The sequence below is a fragment of the Alligator mississippiensis genome, chromosome 7, assembly GCF_030867095.1.
Source record: "Alligator mississippiensis isolate rAllMis1 chromosome 7, rAllMis1, whole genome shotgun sequence".
Taxonomy (NCBI): domain Eukaryota; kingdom Metazoa; phylum Chordata; order Crocodylia; family Alligatoridae; genus Alligator; species Alligator mississippiensis.
The window spans coordinates 44,658,677-44,678,330 of record NC_081830.1 but is presented as its reverse complement, the minus strand read 5'-3'; the positions used below and the strand labels follow the sequence as shown (position 1 = coordinate 44,678,330).

The 19,654-nt window shown below is 41.2% G+C and overlaps 1 protein-coding gene across 4 annotated transcripts in view; it reads left to right on the top strand.

The window, feature by feature from the left end:
• Positions 1-19,654, top strand: part of PER2 (period circadian regulator 2) — a 79,410-nt gene that overhangs the window by 52,967 nt on the left and 6,789 nt on the right. For all 4 annotated transcript variants that reach the window (XM_014602886.3, XM_059730923.1, XM_019478728.2 and 1 more), the window contains 9 exons: positions 788-919; positions 3,736-3,832; positions 5,240-5,396; positions 5,503-5,627; positions 8,234-8,404; positions 8,681-8,941; positions 9,707-10,566; positions 16,701-16,887; positions 18,049-18,241. In XM_014602886.3, the coding sequence (XP_014458372.1) occupies positions 788-919; positions 3,736-3,832; positions 5,240-5,396; positions 5,503-5,627; positions 8,234-8,404; positions 8,681-8,941; positions 9,707-10,566; positions 16,701-16,887; positions 18,049-18,241 (2,183 nt within the window). The remainder of the gene's footprint in view (positions 1-787; positions 920-3,735; positions 3,833-5,239; positions 5,397-5,502; positions 5,628-8,233; positions 8,405-8,680; positions 8,942-9,706; positions 10,567-16,700; positions 16,888-18,048; positions 18,242-19,654) is intronic.

Here is a 19,654-nt window from a genome sequence, read left to right as displayed (position 1 = left end):
CATTATAATGAAGATCAGAACAACCATATTCTAGCCAAAAGAAAAATATCTATCCATCTGACATTGAAAAGACCATATAAATCCATATATACCCTCAATACATGATGAATTGCTCAACACCTGCGGTTCTTGGATAACTAATAGGTAGCTGGCACTGTTTTATGCATAAGACTTTCAGTTATGTTTTACAGGAATGCAAAGATAAAGTTAAGGTTCATTTTTTAATCCCAGTGACAGGTTTTTAGATCTATTTTTTTTTGTTCATCTAATAGGGTTTTCTCTTAAACTATTTATTTAGCAATTTGAAGTACTGCAAAATACTCTTATTCAGTCCAACAATAAAGACATTTAATAAATAGTTGTAGCTACCTAACTTTTGTTAAAGATAAAAGTTGAACAGGTAGAAATAGTCATGTTGTTGAATTCAGACTTATTCTTTTTTTAACTTGCTGTGGTTTCTCTTGTACTCTGTCTTCATTAAAGTGTCTGTAAAGCTTATGTAGTCCTATATTGAGTTGGTGTCCAGACTGTTAGTGCACCAGATGTTCTGAGGGTTGTGTATATGCAGAGTTAATTGAAAAATTGAGGAATAGGACTGCAGTCTGGGAGTATCATCTTGCGGAGATATAGTACTGTACCTTTGATATAAAGATATACTTTGTTTTCATCTGGGATTTAAGGGAAACGTACGGGCTAAAATCTTGTTAGAGGTTTGTTTTTATCATTGTGTATTGTTGTTATAAACTTCAGTTTTGTTAAAGTTCAGTTGCAAATATTTTGTTTTTAGCCTGTACACAACAGTGGATCCAGTGGTTATGGAAGCTTGGGTAGCAATGGATCACACGAGCATTTAATGAGCATGGCATCGTCCAGTGACAGCATTGGGAACAACAATGAAGACATCCAAAAGGACAAGCCTGTAGGTTTTATTTTTAAAACTCTCTGAATTAAATATGTGATATATAACTCAGAAGAATTTTCACTATTAATGTAGTTGTAAATTCTGGATTGAGTTGGCCTGGGATAAGTCACTGCTCCAATTACAGCTCTTCTAGGTAGCTCACAGACAGAAGTTGGCAGAGGGATGGGAGGGGAGGGTGATTTCCTTTTTAAAAGATGAGCCTTGCATAAAATTAGGGCACCAGTGCAGTATGGCACAATCAAGGTTGGGGGAGGAAAGGGATCAGTGGGTTAAAAGAAGAAACCATCCACAAAACAAACCCCTGTTATTTGGATACAAGGGCCATAACATTGTGTCAATTTATATCCCTGTCCTACCATGTCAGTGGATACATAGGAAAGAAAAGAGGATATATTTATCTTCCTTTGAATTGAAAGACAGTCTCCAGAAGGATAGTAAACTTGTATGATACATCATTAGCTTCTTTTAAGGGAATAACTCCCCTCCATTACAGTTGTGGGAGACTTGCTTAGAGTAGGTTTGGTTTGTGGGAAGAGTTGAGCATGGATTACAGTGGAGATGTTTTTCTTGTTGGTATAACTGCAGTTGATGTAAACAAAGCCAAGATAGCTTTAAACTCACTAATTTGGGTACCCAGGGAAGCAGGGACTACAAAACCTGCCCAGGAGCTTGTGTAAATATTTAAGTCAGGCTGGCTTCTGGAGTTTTCTGCTGCTGAAGCAATGCTATAATTTGTACTCAAACTAGTTTTAAAGCCATCTGGGGCATACCTGTCTGCTTGAGCTACACTTACACCTTTAGATTGTAGCATATACCTACATTAACTTTCTGTGGTGAAAGAGGGTAAAAGAGAACAACTTGTTTTGGAAGAATGGATGACTGGCAGAAGGGAAGGAGGTTAAGCTTACTTTTAAAAAGAGGTTTCTTTGATTTAATCTGTTAATTGAGTGGGAATGGAATTATGGGATATGTTACTGTGAAGCCCCTTTCTTTTTGGTTGATGAAGAGTAGGTGTGAAAATCACTTATCCTTCACATACTTCACTAGAGGTCTGTATTCAGTTGCTCAGCTGCAACAACACTGCTATTTGATAGATCTGAACAACGGGCCAAAGCTGTTGAAGCAAACCTTGATATAAAATTTTTAAAACCCATCACAAAATCGATTATAACATTTTGCTGGCTGTTGTAAATAATTCAATCCTTTCAGGAAATTCTGCATATGAATGGCAGGCATTTGAAAGATTAGCAGTGAATTTAAAATCAGCTTACAGCTTTGGGGGCTGTACGAGAACGGGAACTTATTTAAATTATTCTTAGCTTCTCTAAATTATTCCTACTGCTAACTTATAAGAAACACTTAATTTTATTTATTGTAAATTGGTAATTGTCTTGTATCCTTCTGAAAATAGTTAAGCAGTCGAAAACGATTAACAAGATGCAAGTTTCTTTTTTTGTTTTGTTCCCCACCCTGACCCCACCAGCTAGGTAATGTTATCAAAAGCCTTTAGCAATGTAGGCCCTTTCAGAAGTGTTCCCCCCCCCCCCCCCCCCCCCCCAACCATGGAATATTTTGAGCCATACATGTACATGCAGAGACATTTGTTTGCATGACCTATAGGGGTGCACTGATAGATTTTGATACTGATAGCTGATTTTTAAGGGAGCATATTGGCTGATACCAATCCAATTTCTTATACCAGCCGGTCAGCCTGGAGAGCTACCTGCAGCTGGTAAGTCTGGTGTGGTGGGAGGAGAGAGGGAAGGGGTATGAGGGGGCAGATCAAGGTCCCCCATGGTGAGGGAGGAGTGGGGCTGGGGTAGGGGCTGGGGCAAGCACTGCCTCACTGGGGCAGGACAGGCATGGGATGGAGCCATGGCTCATCTGGGGGGGTGCAGGGAGGGGGGTTGGCAGCTCCCACCACTGTGCACTGTTCATCCGGGATCTGCTTGTCTGGTGGTTCCTGCCGCTCGTCCAAGAGGGCATGGGGGGGGCGTGTGCCCCCAGATCTGTGCGGGCCAGGAAGTCCCATGCAGCTCTGGGCACAGCCCACCTCACCCCTTGCAGATTCAGGGGCACACACCTCCCCATGCCCTCGCCTGATCATCTGGCAGCTTCTGCTGCTCATCTGGAAGTGCCGGACCAGCGGCTCCCGGAAGAGCAGTGCGCAGCGGCAGGAGCTGCCCCCCTGGCCCTGTGAGTGCCATGATCTGCCTCCCCCCTCCCCTTCCACCACACCAGACTTACCAGCTGCATGCAGCTCTCCAGGTTGCTGGGCTGCGCTCCTTGGTGCCTACATGCAGCTGCACACACACACAAGCATTTATCGGCCACATCAGGCTGATTTCTAATATTGTTGACTTTCTTTATGTTGGTGCCAATCTGATATTGGATCAGTGTATTGGTGCACCTCTAGTGTACCAGTATGCTTTGTCTTTTTGTTGTCCTACTTAGCCAGATAGAAGTTTGTCTTCTGCTATTGTATTATCAAGTAACAGCTTTTTCTTTTCCACCAATGAAGCCACACATGAAGCCATCTGCATTTGCGACCAAAAATACAATATTGCTGTACAGCAGTACAGTATTGCTTTGTGTATTTAACGTTCTTCTCTCAAAACATACGTTTCATTGATGGTTCATGTATGTTAAAAAGGTCATGTAAGCAAAGGTCATGTTCATTAGAAGCTGAGCCTTCTAACGGGGGAGAGTCCCATGTGGTGTTCTAGAAAAAATGAAGACTGCATATGCATGACTGAAGTAAACTTTTTTTTTAACAACCATTTTCTCTTCTTATTTCTTATGGCTGTTTTTAGGAGACTTGTCAAGATCCACGAAGAGTCAGAAATAAAGGGCAATATGTCTTTACTGACTGTAGAGCAAAGTTGGAACACAAGAAAAAGCCTTTTGCAGGTACAGCAGTAAGATCTTAGATAAAATATTGATTTGTTTTGGTGGGGTGTAACACAACACAACAGTAGAATTTCAAATCTTGTTGGAGTCCACTGAAAATGCTGCAATAACTACAAGGCAGGAAAACGTTTGTCAGGATATAATGCTAACTAGGAATCCAAAGCCAATATTTTATTTTATTTTATTTATTTATTTATTTAAGAATGTGCTAGTTCAACATATTTAAGTTCTGTATTCAGCATACTAGGAAGTATTCCATAAAACAAAAACAATTAGTATTTATAGCCTTCAACAGGTAACAGCAGAGTAGATATTGAAATAGTTGCCATGGTCAAACAAAGCTGCTGCTCTGAGGTTCTGATGAGATGAAATGTTTGAGCTGGTATAACACTTTGTACATAGATGTAAATTATGCTAAAATCTGGCATAGACAGAATGCAAATATTGTAAGGTAGTTGCATGCAATAAGTGATTATTATGATATCTCACCAGTAATTGACATAGGAGTAAATTACTACCTTGGGATTAATCTCTGAACAGATGGCATTTGTCTTGGTTTAGAGTGTTATTGCTTCCTTACAGGGTAATTCTTCACCAGATGTAAACCAAGTTAAGGGCTTTATGTAATCTGTTCCTTTCTTTACCTTGAAAAAAGGTAAATTACACCTAAACTTCAAAGAGTTAAATAAAAGCTTGAAATTTTATGAGGAAAATTTACAGAAAAACTAAAAACAAGTAACCTTTCTTTCTGTATGTGAATTCTAAAATTAATCTAATTGCTGATGAGATTTAAAATTAGGAGATTCAAGTACCAGCATGTTTAAGAAACTAATGCCAAAATGGCTAACGATGTTTTAGGTCGGTGACAGTGGGCAACTGCACAGTAATGGGGAGCACTGATGGCATTGTCAAACGCAACCATTGTTTATAACCATGTAGAGAGATATGTTCCAATAAATGATCATTGTACATGAAATGGTGCATTTGGAAACTGTCATTTTTTTTAAACACCCTTGTAATTTAGGCTGTTTCTTCAGTTAATTTGTTTATTATCTGTATCTGACACCGTGATCCTTAGATCTCTGTAAATCTATTTTGATGCTACTGACTGTAACTATGTAGCTTGCAATTGCATTTTTGTTTTCCTCTTCATTAGCCCACTAATCCAAACAAAATTCCATATTAACATTAAGTATCCATAATCCTTACTGTTTGCTAAACACATTTATTCAGCATTTCTCAACACATTTGTGCTGTCATTGGTTTAGTATAATAATTTTCCTGGTCTAATTGGCTGGAAAATAATTTGCAACTCATCCAGAAAGATTTGTATTAAGAGCTTGATTTATTACCGTTTTAACTTGGCGTTATGAAGGATGGATTTGTAACAAGTGTGTCTTTAAACAGAAAAACCAAATGGTCCCACTGTTCACATGAAAGATGCATCTGGAATGAATGCTGTAGCCATTGCTGCTCATAAGAATGTGATTACAGAGGAACTGGCTTGGAAGGAGCAACCTGTGTATTCCTATCAACAGATTAGTTGTTTAGACAGTGTCATCAGGTAAGCAGCCACCCTGTGTATGTTGCTAGCATGTAAATAACAATTTATTAACACCCAGGTTTGCAAATGTCCATGTGTTAATATTGTTTAAACCCTTACCATATAGGTACCTGGAGAGTTGTAATGTGCCTGGTACAGTGAAGAGGAAATGTGAACCATCATCAAATTCCACTTCACTGAATTCTGATGATCATGAACAAAAAACAGTTAATGCTGTACAGCCTATGAGAGGTATGTAACTTTCTTCATTATGTAAAGAATCGGCCAAGTTATTACCACAATAATATGCAGAACTATCACAGGTGTCGTTTTTTACAAAAAAGATAAGGGGAAATGCCTTTGTCACACATTAGCTTCATTTCCAGCAAGACATCATGTGAAGTCAAAATTCCAAATAAACTTTGTGAAATCTGCCAATTGTAGGAGTTTTTTTTATATACTCTGAGCAAAATACATTGATATTAGATAATATAGTTTGTATTAATCTCTACCATTTCAGTAGTTTATTATTTTTGAGGTTTGATAATCTGTTTGCGGTTAGGACTCTTTCATCAGTAACCCATTCTAGGAGGCCCCAATTGCCAATTATAAATAGCACTAGTCTTAATCTCATTTCAGTTTTGGCTTTTGATCAATTGCATTTATGGTCACCAAGTGTGTTAATATGCACAATTCATTTAACACTTAGCTTGGCATTTGCAGTTGAAGAAACTAGCACTGTACATGACTAGGTGTAACTTCAAATTGCACAATTACACTGTGCTCTATCTAGAATTTATCTGTGAGGCTGAAAAATATCTGTGCAAGAACACTGAAAGAACTGGCACATTTGCCTTACAAGTACAATAGCAGAGTTTTTAATAAGCGTTAAATTGGGAATGACCCCATGTGACTTGAAACTAGCAAATGTGGCACATTCATTTAGGGGAGAAAGCATTTTTTGTTTGCTTTTTTAAGTAAAATTTCTCATTGGTATGCAAGGCTCTACTCTATTTAGTATTTACCCAAATCCAAGACTGAATTTCTGAAGACCCTCTCAGTAATTAAATTCTCTATATAGAAAATTATAAATGTTATAATTTTCTGTGTATATAATCTATGTAATAGTGTCCTCTTAACTTCATTCTCTCTCCCTTCCCCATTGCTATGGCTGGAAAAACAGCAGTGGGGGGCAGGCAGTTAGCCCCTGCCCCCACATACCCCTCCAGTGCCTGCCCTCCACTGCCACGGGAACGGTAACAGATCTTGTCTAGCTGCAATGCAGTAAAGCACTCAATATGATTATCACATGGGGGATTTATTGGGTAAGATGTAGTTTGGTACAGGAGATGGTTGTGAGTTCTGTAAGGAATTGGTTGAAGACAAGATGACAGAAGAGGGTTAAAATGGGAAGTATTATGCTGGAGTTAGGCTAAGTGAGTTCCTCAAGGATCAGTCTTGAGACCTGATTTTTATTTATTAATTTTGTTAGGACTTTATTGCCCAGGTCAGTAGGAAAATTAGACAATAAAAACTGAGAGGCATCATCTGTACCAGGGGCATAAAACTCATTTGGCACTGCAGGCTAGTTCAGTGGTACAGGGCTGGTCTATGGACCAGATCAAGCTGTAGCAAGTGCTGCAGGTGATGCAGCCAGGGACCCAGCCCCAGTGAGCACTGCAAGCAGTGCAGATCCCAGACACTGCATGTAGAGATGGTCCAGCACAACAAAAGGGGAAGCACCAAGGGCCAGATACAGCTGCAAACTGTATGTTTGACACCCCTGATCTATACAGAGGAGGACTGGAATACCATAAGAAAGAACTAAGTGTTCTTAAGAACTTAAGTGATATAAATGAGAGAAAATGTAGCTGTACAAAATACCAGGTCATGCACTTAATGGACTAAAGAGTTCCTGCTGTAAGATGGGGATTCTGCAGTTGGAAATGATAAAAGGAAGGAAAAGACCTAAGAGTACTAATTGGTCACTGGACAGTAGTGATCTAGCAAAGTGGTATGCTCGCAAAAAGGGAAATGTATTTTTAGAAGATGTATCAGATGAGGTTCATCTAGTACAGAAATGAAAATACTTGTGTGTTTTGTATGAGGTCAGATGAGACCTTATCTAGAATACTGTATGCAATTGTGGTCGCCCATCTTGAAGAAGCATGAGTTCAAACTGAGACAGGTGCATAGAAGGGTGACCAGGATGATTAGAGCAATGATAAACCTATCTTATGCAAAAGAACTTCACTTGTTCAGCCTTGCAAACATGTACTTTGAGAGGGTATTTATAGACCGTGATCACATCTGTGGGAAAGGAGCAAGAGGTAAATATCAGAGAGCAAGAAGAACTAATCAGAGTAAAAGACAGTAATGCACAACAACAGATGGGCATAGATAGGCCTAATAAATTTAGGCTAAGAAGGCCTAAAGTGATCATGGAAGAATATTTATTAACATTTAAAGGGAAGGAAAGTTTTGGAACACTTATGGGGAACAGAAATGGAATTGGTCTCCAGGTGGAACTAGATAAGCTTAGGAAAAAGATTATATGATATGGGTGCCTCAGGACTGGCTTAATGACCCAAGAGTTTGATTCCAATGTTCTTAAAGAGTTCTGGGTGGCAAACACAAATCGGGTAACTGAATCTTCAACGTTATCAAAATTGTAATAACCTGGGGGTGGGAGGGAAGTGAAGTCGGTCAGAAAAAGTAGTGAATTTGAATAACTTCCATTTTTCTAGAATTAATTCAGTCTGAGTTACGACTGCAGACAGATTGGTTTTTCATTTGTATATTTTGTTTAATCTGACAAAGTCTTATTAACTTGTTCATTTCGTTGAAAATTAATGTAGACTCTGCTTTGAAGACATCTAAAAAGTCAAATGGTCCTCCAGTAGTTGGTGCTCACTTGACTACTTTGGCTCTACCTGGAAAACCAGAAAGTGTTGTGTCTTTCACCAGTCAGTGCAGCTACAGTAGTACCATTGTTCATGTTGGAGACAAAAAAACGCAACCTGAATTAGGTACAGTACTTATTTATTATGCAGAGGGATAGCTGAGTTAAAGACTTCTGGGTTTTGGGGTTTGTTTTTTTGTTCGTATGTTTGTAAAGCTTGTGGGAGTAGTTGCATAAAATATTAACACTCATCTGTAGCTATAAAACCCCTATGGAACCAGAGTAAACATAAATGAACATTTTTTAATGGTTACAGTGAAGCCATTACAAAGTTCTAATCACTTTAAAATGAAATTGAATTACTTTATCAGCATGTGCTTTAATTTTCTACTTCGATTTTTAGAAATGATAGAAGATGGTCCAAGTGGAACAGAGATCTTAGACTGTCAGCTTTTTGCCCCTCCATCCAATAGTACTCATGTAAACCAAGAAAAGGATCCATTTAAAAAATTGGGTCTTACAAAGGAAGTCCTTGCAGTGCACACACAAAAAGAAGAGCAGAGTTTTCTGAATAAGTTTAAGGAAATCAAGAAATTCCACACGTTTCAAAACCGCTGCAATTACTACTTGCATGACAGACCTAAAGGATGTCCTGGTGAACATGGTAAGGCAACAGATGCTGTCTTAGAAGGCTCATTGTTAGACTAAAGTCACCTTTTGAATAGTGTGTGTGGAAGGGGAGAGGGGCTAGGACTGGAGTTCCATTTTTAATTATTGTCAAAGGCCAGGGTGTGTGTTTACAGTTTGAAACAGTAATCTGTCAATCTACCATTAGTAGAAGAGAGCTTCATTGCATATAATCTTTTTATTGTTATTATTTGGTATATTTCTGTCTGCATGTAGTATTTCTGAAGGGGACAATCTATTTTTAGCACACTTTTTTTTCTCTCTCTTCTCCTCTCTTCTTTCCTCCTCCCCTCCCCCCACCCCCTTTTTTTCTGTCTAAAATTTTTTTTCACCTTCTGTATTTTCCCTCCCTTCATCCACTTTCATTTTTCCTTGTGGGTTTGCTTCTGATGTTCTTCCATTTGAAGAATACTTCTTTCAGTGGTCGGGAGTTGCTAAAAAGCGAGATGCATATTCCTCCAAAAGCTGCAGCCAACACCTACGAAGCAAACAGGGTTTTGGTTATATGGGCCACATTTCCCACTCCCCTGCCCCAAACCTCCATATTTGTACCAATATTTCTGCTGCTGCAAAGAGACCTAATCACTTTGCCAGTGGCAAAAGAATAAACCTGACTCCTTCCTGTTTGGTTCCTTTCTGTTGAAATAAAAGTAGTGAAACAGACAAGGTTTTAAACATCTCCTGAGAATAGCTAAATGAGGTATCATCAAATTGCAAACAGCTTTCTCCTGTTGTTTTCCAGGTGTTCGTGGTCAAAGAAATGGTATTTCTGGAATGGACCAATCTTGGAAAAAAGGTGGAAAAAACAGGAAATCAAAGTCAAAACGAATAAAGCCACAAGAATCCTCAGATAGCACAACTTCTGGAACGAAGCCCCCTCACCGATTTCCACTACAAGGTCTAAATAGCACAGCTTGGTCACCATCAGATACGTCTCAAGCAAGCTATCCAGCCATGTCTTTCCCTACAGTTATGCCTGCTTACCCACTTCCAGTTTTTCCAACATCAGGAACTGTGCCACCATGTCCTGAGACATCCCTCGCAGGTTTTAATGAATTACCAGACACTGGCAGTAGTAGTCCCATGCAAACATCACAGTTTTCTGCACCTCTTGTGACACCAGTTGTAGCACTAGTGCTCCCCAACTATGTATACCCTCAAATGAACAACAATTTGCCACAGACACTTTATCATGGCCAGCCTAGTTTTCCTGCCCATCCCACTCATTCTTCACCATCAATGTTTCCCCCTCAGCCTCCATTTGCTGCTCCCAACTCTCTCCCCCAACAGACATTTTTTCCACCACAGTCATTCCATTATAGTCCACCAGCAGAAAGTGAAAAAGTTCCTGTCGTGGAATCGCGAAATGAGCAGTCTCGTTCCTCCACTCCGCAGTCTCTTGGCCCACGAGATCAAGCCTCGCCCCCTTTGTTTCAGTCGAGATGTAGTTCTCCTCTACAGCTAAATCTTCTGCAATTAGAAGAAATCACCAAAACTGCTGAAAGTGGTACTGCTTCTGGCTTAAATGGAGCCTTGATTGAAGGAGCTGCCACAAGCAAAACCATGTCAACGGAGGAGTGCAGCAGAAAGGGTTCTTTACCTGTAAGTGAAAAATGTAGTCCAGGGCATCTTGAAGAGATTAAAATTTGTTATCATTTTCCCAACTGCCATTTAACTTTTTTTTTTTTTTTTTGCATCTTTTTGCTTTAGAAATTAAAGAGGCTATATTGACTTAATAGATTGACCTATAACTTTAAGTTATTAAATTTGAACTTCACCAAGTTCTAGCATAATAAACTTTAAACCCAGTCCTTCCTGAGGAAAGAAGGAAAACCTTAAATGTGTTTTTGTACTAGATAGAAATAGCATGTGTTCTTGTTCCATGACATCTTACTTTCTTAGAATTACATTTAACTATATAGAGTTTAGAATTGGAAGCTTAAAAACATGTTGACCTCAAAACCAATGCATTTTATTTGATTAAAGTTAACACAAAATACTGGCCTTTTCAAAAGCACTAGAAAGGTTCTAAGAACTTTTTTAACAACTTAAAATAAAATATAACATTTTGGTTAAAAGCTTTAAAGGTCATTGGGAGAATATCAAACTGGACTAGGGAAAAAGCATTTTAAAATAATAGTTTTCTGTAAAGTTAAAATCTAAACTATAGTTAACTAACAACAATTAAGAATGCATTAATACAGGTTTTGGTAATGCATGGACTGTCAGCCAATTTTTCCTTTACCTCAGGTTCTTCAAATTTTGAGAATTGAGCAGGTATTGGCTCAGCGAATTTAAAATCTGAAGAAAAAGCCTTTCGAATAATGTAGGATATACAGGCTCCTACAGCACAGGTTGGCTAATACTGAAACAGTATTCATAGATTCATAGATGTTAGGGTCGGAAGGGACCTCAGTAGATCATCGAGTCCGACCCCCTTCATAAGCAGGAAAGAGTGCTGGGTCTAGATGACCCCAGCTAGATGCTCATCTAACCTCCTCTTGAAGACCCCCAGGGTAGGGGAGAGCACCACCTCCCTTGGGAGCCCGTTCCAGACTCTGGCCACTCGAACTGTGAAGAAGTTCTTCCTAATGTCCAATCTAAATCTGCTGTCTGCTAGCTTGTGGCCATTGTTTCTTGTAACCCCCGGGGGCGCCTTGGTGAATAAATACTCACCAATTCCCTTCTGTGCCCCCGTGATGAACTTATAGGCAGCCACAAGGTCGCCTCTCAACCTTCTCTTGCAGAGGCTGAAAAGGTCCAGTTTCTCTAGTCTGTCCTCGTAGGGCTTGGTCTGCAGGCCCTTAACCATACGAGTGGCCCTTCTCTGGACCCTCTCCAGGTTAATCCGCATCCTTCTTGAAGTATGGCGCCCAGAATTGCACGCAGTAGTACAACTGCGGTCTGACCAGTGCCAGATAGAGGGGAAGTTATCGCCTCCTTGGACCTATTCGTCATGTATCTGCTGATGCACGATAAAGTGCCATTGGCTTTTTTGATGGCTTTGTCACACTGCTGGCTCATGTTCATCTTGGAGTCCACTAGGACTCCAAGATCCCTTTCCACCTCTGTGCCACCCAGCAGGTCATTTCCTAGGCTGTAGGTGTGCTGGACATTTTTCCTCCCTAGGTGCAGCACTTTGCATTTCTCCTTGTTGAACTGCATTCTGTTGTTTTCTGCCCACTTGTCCAACCTGTCCAGGTCTGCCTGCAGCTGTTCCCTGCCCTCCGGCATGTCCACATCTCCCCATAGCTTTGTATCATCTGCAAACTTGGACAGAGTACATTTGACTCCCTCGTCCAAGTCACTGATGAAGACATTAAAGAGTATCGGTCCAAGGACCGAGCCCTGCGGGACCCCACTGCCCACACCCTTCCAGGTCGAAACTGACCCATTTACCACGATTCTCTGGGTGCGACCCTCCAGCCAATTCGCCACCCACTGGACTGTGTAGTCATCCAAGTCACAGCCTCTTAACTTGTTCACCAGTATGGGGTGGGATACCATATCGAAGGCCTTCCTGAAGTCTAAGTATACGACATCCACCCCTCCTCCTGTATCCAGGCGTTTTGTAACCTGGTCATAAAAAGAGACTAGACTGATCAGGCACGATCTGCCTGCCACGAACCCGTGCTGGTTTCCCCTCAGCATAATTTGTCCTGCCGGGCTCTCACAAATATGAGCCTTGATAATTTTTTCAAAGACTTTGCCAAGGATGGAGGTGAGACTGACTGACCTGTAGTTGCCCGGGTCCTCCTTCCTCCCCTTTTTGAAAATAGGGACCACATTGGCCCTTTTCCAGTCCTCCAGGACTTGGCCCGTGCGCCACGAGCGTTCGAATATTCCCGCCAGTGGCTGTGCGATGACGTCAGCCAGTGCCTTCAGCACCCTCGGATGGAGCTCATCCGGGCCTGCCGACTTAAAGGCATCCAGTTCTTCCAAGTGACTCTGCACCATCTCAGGGTCTACGCGTGGAAGTCTGGTGCATTGCTGCTGCCTCTACAACTCCAGTGAGAGACTTGTCGTGCCCCTTGCTTAGGAACACAGAGGCAAAGAACTCGTTGAAGAGTTCAGCCTTGTCCCCCCTGTCCGTCACCAATTGTTTCTGCCCATTTAGCAGGGGTCCTATTCCTCCCTGGGTCTTCCTTTTACTCCCTATATATCTGAAAAACAATTTCTTGTTGTCTTTTACTTGGGTTGCCATCCTTAGCTCCATGGTAGCTTTGGCTCGTCTAACTGCCTCCCTAGAAGCACGAGCAGAGGAGGTATATTCATCTTTGGTGATCTCTCCCTGTTTCCACTTTTTATGTGCTCCCCTTTTGGCCCTTAGGCTGCCCTGGATTTCTGTGGTCACCCAGGGAAGCCTCCTGGCCCCTTTCCCTCTTTTGCCTCACTCGGGGATCATCTTGCTTTGTGCCCGAAGGATCGTTTCCTTAAGGCACAGCCACCCTTCTTGGGCTCCCATCCTTTCAAAACTCCTACTCTGCAGTGCGTCCTTGACTAATCGCCTGAGTTCATTGAGATCAGCTTTCCTAAAGTCTAGCACTTTCACCCTACTAGTTACCTTACCCACTCAATGTCTTATGGTGAATTCGATTATTAGGTGATCACTGTCCCCCAGATGGCTACCGATCTGGAGGTCCCCTACCATGTCATCCCCTGTTACCAATACCAGATCCAGTATGTCATTCCCCCTAGTGGGACCGTGTACCTCCTGCGTCAGGTGGAGGTCCTGTACACAGGTTAGAAACCTGAGGGAGCGGTGGGACTTCGCTGTCTGTGACTCCCAGCAGATGTCTGGGTAGTTTAGGTCCCCCATGACTACTGCCTCTTTAGCTTTTATGGTCTCTGAGAGTTGCCTCAGGAGCCCCGAATCTCTTTCTTCCCCTTGATGTGGGGGTCTGTAGCAGACCCCTACCACCAAATCCCTTTCTCCTTGCCCCCCATGTAGCCTAACCCACAATCCTTCTACTTCCTCATCCTTGGATTCTGTCTTGATGAGGGTTGATGTATATTGCTCACTGACATAGAGCGCAGCCCCTCCCCCTTTCTTCCCCGACCTGTCCTTTCTATACAATCTATAGCCCTCAATATGTACTGCCCAGTCGTGGGATGAATCCCACCAGGTTTCTGTTAGCCCCACTAAGTCATAGGTGTTTAGTGCAAGCAGGAGCGCTACTTCATCCTGCTTGTTCCCCATGCTCCTAGCATTAGTATATAGGCACTTGAGCCCTGCGACTGGTGCCTTTGCTGCCCCCCCGCTCCGAGTCCCAAGGGGCCCATTGTTTCTTACCTTCTCGTTTCTTACCTGTGCCGTAGTACTGGCCTCCCCATGGCTTTCAGGTTCCCAATGCTCTCTTTCTTCAGGCTGGGCTGTCCTTGTGGGTGCCACATGGTTTGGTGGTCCACAGCTTCCCCCGCCCTCATCTTCCCCTCCCCCTGACGAGCCTAGTTTAAAGCCCGCCGGAGGAGATCCGCCAACCTAGAAGAAAACACACGCTTACCTTTGGGGAACAGGTGAAGCCCATCCCAGCTGAGCATGTCCCTCGTCATGATGTGCGGGTCATTGTCCAGGAAGCCGAAGCCTGCCTCGAGACACCACTGCCGGAGCCGCCAGTTGGTTTCTCGGATGCAGTTCTCATGCCGTCTTCCTTGTCCGCTCACAGTTAGGATGGAAGAGAATACCACCTGTGCCCCGAACTCCTTCAGCACGCCGCCCAGATCACTGTAGTCCGCTGTAGTGTGGTCATTTGTTAAGCCTTAAACATGTACAGACTGTGTGCAGCACAGTGTATTTGTGTGTGTGAAGTCATAAATATGTAAGATATATGTATTCACTTTATAAATCTAGTTAAGAGTCATTAAATATCTAGTGCACTTAACTTAGTAGTTAATATGAATGATTCCCTAGAATTAGGAATTGTGATTTATTTATATTTTTCTAAAATGCGCTGGTGCTTACACATAAGTCCCTGACTTCATCTCCATAGGTTTGCCACTTGACATTACCAGTTTAGTACTGTTACATCTAAGAACCTAAACATTAAATATGACTGACTCGATGCAGAAAGTAAAAGCCAAATACATGTCTGATTTAGCACTGGTGTTAGCTGATGGGACAAATTTCTGCAAAGAAGAAGTTTCTATGCTATAGTAGATAATGTCCCATTTTTAATATCTTCTGCTGAAAGGTTAAATCTTCAAGGATTCCTGAAGTGTAGCACAGCAACACCTTTCCAATTGGGTTATACCTTTCGGGAAACTTTTCAGTTGAAAGTCATTGTCAGTCATGCTGATATTAGGGTAAAAAAATCTTTCAGTATGGGACTTACGAGCAAAACATCAGTAATTGTTTGCTTTCATGTTAAGTTTTTCTAACCTCTCTGAACTTCTGAAAACGATAAGCTGCCATGTTTTTCAAAACCTACCAAGTATAATTTTGTTGTGGCTCCTAGGAAATCATTACTGAAGTACTCTTCTTAAGGAAGATAGGTAGATAGTACTTCATAGAAGTCTAATTATGTTACTGGAAATAGCTCATGACAATACTTTGTCTAGCAGCAATTTTTTTTGCCCAGCCACATGTTTTTTTAGCCTCCTCTTTTATAAACCTTTTGGGTAGTCTACTCTTAAGTTTTTCACTGCTGAATCTAAGTTGATTTAGAAATCAATATAAAAGTGGTTATACAAATAAAACTCCTCCTTTAAAGCAGTTCATGCAAGCAAGCTATTTATCATCCTCTTCTACTCAGAAAGGGCAGGACAGGATTTTATAGGCCTCCAGAAGACCTTCAAATAAAATAATGGTGCGATGGGATCTGATTCCTCGATCCCAGCAATTGCAGGTCCTGCCATGCCACACATGCGTGGCAGGACATATGATACTTCTTTCTGGATTGGGGACTAATCCTAGCTGTGCCATGAAAGATGGGATGCTTTGAAGTATCAGGTTACAGCGAGCCCCAGAGCTAACCCCCACCGGGCACTTCAAAATCCCAGACTTGGGCAGCCCCAGGTCTAGAATAAGTGGTGATGCAGGTCGTCAGCTGAATACTTCATGAGGCGTGCCATACAATTCAATGTATGGCATCATATAAACTAGTCACAAAGATATGTTTTATGTGGAGTATCTTTGTGACTGGGTTTGCCACTTTATGGGGCCAAAAGTTGGCCAAACCTGCGGCATGTTGCTATTTATGGCAATGTGTTAAGCATGCTATAAATGTAATATATGCCTGGGGCCTTAGACTAACTGGTCCAGAGAGGCATGAGTTTTCATGGGCAACAGCATACTTCACCAGATGTTACTATTCACTCAGTATAACCAACAGTGTAATTAGCTCTTACAGCAAATGTTAATTTTGTAGATAGATCACAGTAGAGAAGATTCCAAAGTCATTCCCGTACCAGTGAATTCTAGATACTGCAGACAAAGGCTCAGGTTTCTTCACAATGAAGTCCATCAGTACTGATCCACTAACACACCTTCCTCCGCTGACTGTTTTTAAAATAAAACTTTAAATCTAAATGAGTTATTAGATTAAAAGTTTACTGGCCAATCTGAACAGTCTATTTCTACCACCTTCAGTTTAGCATACCAGTTAGTCTTGTCATATTTTGTACAGACTTTCTTTTTTCCTCTGAATTAGCTGCATTTACTCATATTATGTAAAGAAGTGATGTCTGTCACCACTTTAACATAAATAAGTTTTGAATGCACCTTATTCCATCCCCAGGTGGAATCTCTAATGGAAGCTCAGAACAGTGATGCGCTTTCTATGTCAAGTGACTTGCTTGACATTTTACTTCAAGAGGATGCATGTTCAGGCACTGGTTCAGCTTCATCGGGTAGTGGTGTGTCAGCAGCTGCTGAATCGTTAGGATCTGGATCTAATGGCTGCGGGATTTCAGGGAGTAGAACAGGTAACATTTACCAGTGGCCTGCTAATGTCTCATGGGGGATGGTGCACAAGATATCGTTGTGGCTATCACTTTGAGCTCAAAAGTTTTACAGGAAAATCTTCTATTTAGTCTTGGCTACTTAAAAGGTTTATAAACATAATCTTATTCCTTGTTTAAGAATGTCAGTCTTTGATTCAGAGGTTACTATTTATCTTTCTTGTCGTTACATCTGTGGTAACTTGCATATGCTTTTTTAGTTGCATTGGGACTGTAAGGTCAGTTAAGAGGGTATAAGCAATTTTGACAGGTAAATGAGTATGTCGTCTTTGTTTCCTTTTAGAAAACAGTTTAAGAAGCCTTGATTCTTTTAAACATAATTTTAAGCTCCAGATCTAAATTTTAGAAAAATTCTAGGACACATCCTTTGCTCATTTATAAACTTTGTTTAAAATAATCTTCTTTCACAATCCTATTTCAAATGGTTTAATTAATTTTCTTTTATTCCAGAGTTCCTATTTGATATTTAGTAGTAACAGCTGTATGTTGGAAAGTTTCATTTCTAACAGGTTAAATGTAATGGCATGTCTAGAGACTAAATGGTTGTCCAAGTGTTTTACCAGTGTTTTTCAACCTTTTAAGTAGCAAGTACCCCCTAACTTCTGAAAATTTTAATAACTACCCCAACACTCAATTTTCCAGGGAACTTTATACTTACAGACTAACATGTGCCATATGTTGGAAGAAGGGCTATGTATATTAGGCTGTGATATGACAGATATCTGATCTGGTGTAGGTAGGGTTGCTATCTTTTACACCAGGGGTGCACAACTCAAGTATGTACCTGGGCTAAAAGTGGTGTTGGCCAGAGCTAGGAGAGTTGAACCCAGTGCTGCACACCAAATTATTACTGGAGAATTTTAAATTTTTTGCCATACTTTTGAGAGAAGGAAGGGGCAAGAGAGAGGAAAAGAGGGCAAGAGAGTGTTGGGGTACCTGCATACCCCCGCCTGTGTCTCACGTACCCCCAGGGGTATGCGTACCACAGGTTGAGAAACTATATTCTGCCACATACTTCCATCATGCATATACACGGAATATAAAACACAAACAAACAAGGCTCAAACAGATAATTTTATATGAAATATTTGACCTTTATTATGAAGTTACGTTTTATTTTTAAAGGCAGTAGTGAAACAAGTCATACCAGCAAATACTTCGGGAGTATTGACTCTTCGGAAAATCATCATAGAACAAAAAAGACAACAGAAATGGAAGAAAATGAGCATTTCATTAAATGTGTCCTTCAGGATCCTATCTGGCTACTGATGCCTAATACAGATGATGCTGTTATGATGACATACCAGATACCATCCCGGTAAGTCTCACTCCTTTCGTAAGCTGCATAGGTGTTATGGGGATAAATGTATAGATTGCTGTTTCAGTAATTTTCTTGACCTGGAACAGACAAGGTGGTAGTAGCATTCTGCTTTCCAGCATGTAGCCTTTTCTATTGTTTCTTCTGCTAACTAGAGTAAGCGATATGAAAGATGGATATGTATTAATTGCTAAGTGTGTGTGTTTTGTAAATCCTGCACTCTGACTGGCGAAGGTCTGCTAGTCAGAGTGCCTGGAATACTGTGCTGGGAAGTGTGGGCAAGTCCCTATACTCTAGTAGGCTCTTGCCCATGACTTCCCATTCACATTCCATGATTTTTCTCAGTCTCTTGCCTGATTGTAACTTGCTGGTGTCTCTTGCCCTTCTCAAAGCCCAAAGAATTAAGGACCCACAAGCAAGGTGTAAAACCTTCATCAAAATCACTGGTGTACATTTTTATCTTGCTGTTTTGTCAGCCTATATTGTTAAGGAACCTAGTATGAAGTTTTGAAAAAAGCAGGCTTTTTATAAGAAATACTGATATTGACGGACTTGCAATAAGCAAAAAAATTATTTCTGAAACAGAAGAAAATAATTTTTCAAAACATGAAAAAGAACTCTCATGGAAGTGCTGGTAGGAAAAATGAGGTGGATAGTACATACAGTAATGACTTGCGGGTTCTCCCTGTTACCCTAGATGTAGTAATACTGTCTTGAGCTAAAAAGTACCTTGGCTTTTCTGAATTTTGTATAGCTTTGGATGGATGCTCCCTGTTAATGTAATGTAAGTAAATATACCTAGAATTGCTAAGAGTAGAAACAGGTGCAATACTTCCTTGTCTTAGTGTTGTGTCACTGAATAGCTTGTGTTAGTCACAGTGTCAGAGGTTGACAGAAAAGACTAAGGGAAAGGGAAAGTGCCATACCCTGGTGAGGTGCCAACCTGTTGCAATTCCAGCTGCTAGATAAAGAAGTACATTTGGATGGTTGCTGGAGTGATGGTCCCAGACCCTGCTTTGTTTCATTTTCTTCAGTGGCATATGGCTAGTAAACATTTCATTTTAAACTTGAGCACTCCTCAGTCAAGGGGGCACACTTTGGCCTCTATAAGGAACAGTGTTTTCTGTCTCAGCCCATTCAGATAACTGGAGTTGCACACTCCTACTGCCATTCATGGGGGAGCAGGTTTCCTTTTGTAATATTCTAACCCGTATCGTTAGGGTGATCATACATCCCAGTTCAGACAGGACAGTCCTGGATTTCATAGGCCATGACACCGTCCTGGCTGGTTGGCTAAAACCAAAGCAAAAGTCCTGGATTGGTGGCATTACCCTGCCCACATATGCCTGGCCTGTCTCCTCCTTAGCAATGGTTGGAGGCTGCTCCACCTGCCTGGGGTGGGAAGTGGCCAGG